The sequence below is a fragment of the Silene latifolia genome, chromosome Y (genome assembly GCF_048544455.1).
Source record: "Silene latifolia isolate original U9 population chromosome Y, ASM4854445v1, whole genome shotgun sequence".
Taxonomy (NCBI): domain Eukaryota; kingdom Viridiplantae; phylum Streptophyta; class Magnoliopsida; order Caryophyllales; family Caryophyllaceae; genus Silene; species Silene latifolia.
In genome coordinates this window covers 296345190-296350830 of record NC_133538.1, presented here as the reverse complement: position 1 = coordinate 296350830, position 5641 = coordinate 296345190, and the positions used below count along the sequence as shown (strand labels likewise).

General features: G+C 38.9%; 1 protein-coding gene across 1 annotated transcript; it reads right to left on the bottom strand.

Moving 5' to 3' along the window:
- Positions 1-525: 525 nt before the first annotated feature.
- LOC141630977 (protein FAR-RED IMPAIRED RESPONSE 1-like) lies at positions 526-4078 on the bottom strand. Its single transcript, XM_074443707.1, has 8 exons — positions 4042-4078; positions 3384-3415; positions 2978-3287; positions 2429-2877; positions 2252-2323; positions 1651-2006; positions 1108-1203; positions 526-970 (listed from the first exon to the last, which is right to left on the bottom strand). Exons 1-8 carry the CDS (start codon positions 4076-4078, stop codon positions 526-528), a joined length of 1797 nt encoding a protein of 598 aa, XP_074299808.1.
- Between the last annotated feature and the right edge of the window lie 1563 nt (positions 4079-5641).

Here is a 5641-nt window from a genome sequence, read left to right as displayed (position 1 = left end):
AAAGGTTGGTCGTAGTACAACACTGTTACAGTAAAACCAAAACTAAACCCTAAACCCTTTTCCTTAAAAAATCGTGGTGCAAAAAAACCAAAACTAAACCCTAGGGAAGGACGGGTGATACCCTGTCGTGGATGGGATTTAAAGTTGGGGAAAAACGCTCCTGAAACGGGACGGAAAATGGTTTAGGGTTGGATTAGGCGACACCGCGAAATCCTTAAACAAAGGGCATATTTACAAAACAAATTGTATAACACTGTTACTGTAAAACTTAGGAAATATGCTCCTAAAACGGGACGGAAAATGGTCCTAAAACAATATTTATTGTTGTATAAAATGTTGTAAGTGTTGTATAAAATGTTAACTATGATGTAGGAAAATCGAATGACTTTTTACTGTGACATGTTATTGTCACAGCAACACACAATTCTACTTTTTATTTTTACTGTGACATATTATTGTCACAGCAACACAAAATCCTATTAATTATTGATAAGGTCACAATGGCACTGTAACATCATAAAAGTATCAAACTTTTTTCTTTTTAGCTGCTTTCTCAGCAGCTTCATCAGCTATGCGAAGAGGGCATGTTCTCCTGTCGTGGGTAACTCTTTCTTTGCAGTATGCACATAGCCTCTTTGGCTTGGCTGCTTTTTCAATGGCATGTTGTTTAGCTGACTTCAATCTTTTTCCGCTGCCCTTGTTGCGTGCTTGTTCCGGAGGGTGGATAGTGACTTCAGACGACGAGCTGCAGCCCAACAGAATCTCCATCTCTTGGTCTTTTGTAAGCGATTCAATACATAACTTCTGCCGGAACTCAACTAGGAGGGCTGCTAACTCTTCCGTGTGTTCAGCAGGTAAAGTTTTGAGAACACCAACTATCTGACGGAACTCTGACCATACGTTGCACAAATGACTGTTATCAGACGTAGCCATATATGAATCCTCAATGACATTCCCATTCAAATCAAGCCTAGAAGTAAAAATGAGCAGTTCTTGTTTATCATGGTGACAATGTTACTATAAGAAATTATGGTTACAATGTTATTTGAAAACAATTCTTCAGTAACAAGTCAAAATCAGAATCGTAATAATGTTTTCGAATCAAACCTATTCGCTGCGTGTGTGTTATTTAGCCAACGATCTACAATGTACTTGCTTGGTATTCGCCCAATTCCTTTGCCCTTGTACACCCACACAATATGCCTGCAGAGTAATCCAATTCTTTCGAATAGTTTACACTCGCATACCGCATCCGTGCTTCTAAGGTCCAACCTCACCTTGAAAATTCATCGTCTGTCTCAAAGATCGATTACATGAATTATGCGCACATGCTCCCCCTTCTCAAAGTCATCAACACCACATGAATCGGCAGCCATTACTTCTTCTTGAAACATCTTGAACACAGCATGTGTGTATATAATAGCGCCATGCTTTTCTATAGGTAATTAAATCTTAAGCTCGGGGAATGAGTGGTCATTTGTTATAATCATCGCACCTTCGTGTATAGCGCGGCTGGTCCATAGCATTTGGAACCTGGTTTTAATGCAACAAGGATTCGGCAACAAATTATTTATGTAACAATGAAACAATAGTCTTTGTAACATACACTTTGTTCCCGCATCTTGTAAAGAATGAAAAAGAGTTGTTTACCTCATCCAAAATTCGACCAGTGTACCAAAGTGATTCTCATAGCGCTTGAAAAACGAATTTGTACTTTCGATCGCTTGTGTTGTTCTTAATATGCAGCCCAAGGCAAGGTCACGATGGTAGGCATGAATCCAATGGTGTCGTAAGTCGAACATTGTAGTCAACCAATCATTATCTTCCAGCTCGAAATCTGAAATGACCTTCTGCCACTTCTCTTCGAACTCCGACGACTCCATATCAGGGTCCCAAACAATAGCATTGAAGCGAGCAAGGAAGTCCGTGTCTCTGCAGAGTGTTGAACCAACTTTGTCGGTGATCTTTTGTGTAATATGCCACATACAATAACGATGCCTAGCTGTCTTGAAAATGAAGGAAAGCCCATTGTATGCCAGTCATAATGAAACAGCAAGTCAGAACGTGATATTGACCAGTGATAGGGAAAGAGCAAGTGAGTAAATTATATGTTAGTAATTTAGTTACAGTAAAATTGTTATTGATTAACCTTGTAAAAGAGGAAGAGATGGAACAGTGGTAGTTGGAGTCAGAAAGTTGTGGTACAATAATTTTAAGTATGTCTGTTACAGTAACATTGTCACACTATTACCTTCTTTATGCCAGGGCATTGATCCGTGATCATGAACTGCGGCTCTTTTTGTCCCATGGCAGTCAAGAAATTCTAAAAGGTCCATTGGAAGGAGATGTCATCCTCGTGTAACAGGAGACAACCGGCAAACAACACCGACTTTCTGTGGTGATTAACACCTGTGAATGGTGTAAAAACCATATCATACTTGTTGGTTCCGTAAGTAGGGTCGAAGCTCACAGCATCCCCAAAGAATGAGTAGTTTCTAATACATGTAGCATCAGCCCAAAAGAACTTTGTTAGACGATTTTGCGAATCAACATCATAGGCGAAGTAGAACTGGGGTTGGGTCGCTTTGAGTTTCTCGAGTCGATCGATGAAAAGCTCAGCATCTCTTAACCCAATGTAGCACTTGATATCTCTTTGAAAGTTCTTAAAATCTATCAATGTAGCACCGATATTTTCATACCCATTGACAAGTTCCTTAACCTGTCTAAAGGTCAATCCAGCACCAATATTCAACTTGGAGTTGTCCAACATAAGCGTCTTCTGGAATATATCAAGGGATCGTGAAATCTTATCGAGATCTCTGTTACAGACAGAGGTGAGACGATGATTGTGGACTTCAGAAAACTCGTCAATCATAGCTGGGCCATCAATGCCATGTAGAAGGGCGAATCTGACGTACGCTCGGCATCCAATTCTTGTGATTTTAACTCGCCGTAATCGTACTAGCTGTGGACGAACCATCACCCATATTCTCATCATCCTTGGTTCTGGGACGCTGTTTCGGTTTAGATTCCCTGAACCCTTGACGGTTGCAGACTACGAATTTATGGTGTGCAACACCACCTCGTAGTGTTTTCGTACTGTGCTTCCGAGGGGTAAATCCACATGCCCGAGCATAAACCTCGTAGAACTTGATTCCAGCCTCAAGGGAGGCAAAAACTGCACCAATGGTAGGTCTAAACTTGTGCTCAACCACACGCATCCAGCGCTCACCTCCATTAGGCGTGTGAGACAGAACAAGCTGGTTATTTGGGTGAGGATTGGGTTGCTATTGGACAATTGGCGTAGAATAGGGTTGAGTAACAGTACTTGAGTCTGTAATACAAAAAGGAAAATGGAAAATGAACATATGTGATTGTGTTACAGTAACATTGATATTGTAACAAAATTTGAGCACTGTAAGCATTGACAGAGAACAGGGAATATACGAGACAGGGGAACAGGAATATACAAGACAGGAAAAGAGGTCAAATATAATGAAATTTGACCGAAATTGAACGAGAAAATCAACAAATACAAGGATATTTGACCTAATATTTAAGACGAAAGCAACTACGAGTATAATCAAAGGAAAGGAGACCGTAAATAAGAGTAGAAGTGAACGGATTTCACTAAAATTGAAGCAAACATAAAATCGATTAACCTAAAAAACTGAAAAGCAACAGAATAAAGACAAATATAATCAAAATTGACGGAATGTGACAATAAAGCAATCTGCGATTGTAAGCGAAGAGAGGAGAACGCAAATATGAAAATTCGATAGGAAAAACAACAAATACAAGGATATTTCACCTAATATTAAAGAGAAAAGCAAATACGAGAATAATCAAAGGAAAGGACACCGTAAAATTGAAGTAGAAGTGAACGGATGTCATTAAAATTGAATCAAACATAAAATCAATTAACCTATAAAACTGAAAAGCAACGGAATAATGAAATTACAATAGCGAATGATAAGCGACATAGAATTCAGATGAAATCGCGAAAAGAAAAACTGAAAACGAAAGGATTACGGAAATTACCTGTTTGCATGTTAATGTCGGTAGAATCTGCATCCATTGTAGCAACGAGAACCTGGAAAACGGGGATTTAATTTGATTGATTTGTGAATGAATTGATAAAAGCGAGTAAAAAACAGGAACCTAGGGTTTGTTTGTTTGATTCAGAGGATTATTTTGACTTAGAGAGAGAGAGAGAGAGAGAGAGAGAGAGAGAGAGAGAGACAGAGAGAGAGAGAGAAAGCGAGGGAAAGAGACGGAGGAGAGAGAAAGTGAAACTGAATTATGAGGGGGAGGTTTGAATTCTTAGCTTTTATAGGTTTGTTATAATTTAAGATTTAATCTCAAATTGTTGATTAGGAGTAGATCTAATGGATGAGATTAAAATGCTAGACTCACCTAAGATACCTAGACTCACTTGATGCAATTTCTATATATATATATATATATATATATATATATATATATATATATATATATATATATATATGGGCGGGTTCAGGTACGAACTGAGTTAACGTACGAACTAGCTTCAAACCATTTTTTTTTTTTCAGATACACTTTCTTTTTTATCATATACACCTCTTATGCAGATACATTTTATAACATATGTAGATACACTTTTTCGACACTAAAATTCTAAATGCACTTTTACACTTTTTTAACACTAACTTTTCGGAGAGTTTTAAAATAACTCCGAGATACATTTTATACTATTTGCGGATACATTTTTTATTATTAGCGGATACACTTTGTGGAAATTGTTACAACTTTTAACACTAACTCTCGGATACGTTTTATATTTTTTGTGGATACACATGACATTAAAGCCAGATACACATTATAATACTTCTGGATACACAAGTTATACTTCCGGATACACATGGTTATACTGCCGGATACACATATATCCCGTATTAATACCATGTATTACTACTAGATATACATGTATCCCATACTAATGTCATGTGTATCCGGGGTAGTAGTTTGTGTATCCACGGCCCCACCTCCACCACGGCCCCACCACCACCACCACTGACACCGCCACCAGTCCACCACCACTGACACCGCCACCACAACCGGTCCACCACCACTCCCTCAACCACCACTAATCACTCCGGCAACCTTCTGATGACAGCACCAGCGACACCGTAGATACACAATACCTGCGAACAACACCGTCACCACTACCCCACCGCCATCGCGGCCACCACTATCACTCACTGCCACATACACATACACATAACAGTACTGCGATGACACCGCTGAAAGTTGGACAACCACCTCTGACTACCCTTACTCTAATTCGAAATTCCTTCTCTTTTTCTTACCTTTTCCTTCATCCCTCCACCATGACACCGTTGTGACTCCGACTCCGTGAAGAACTCAGATCTGCCATATACTCATTACTCATGCACCACCAACCACAACAGATTCTGAATACCACTTACAGTATCTTATAAACCATTGACAATCTCAAATTTGAGGAACTCCCACCAATCAAAATCGAAACTTTTTCAAAACCCATCTTCGATTTTACAACAAATCAAACTCCAACAAAAACCAAAACAAATTAGATACAGAAATCAAGTATTCGCAAGATCATTTCTTGATTTCATTCATA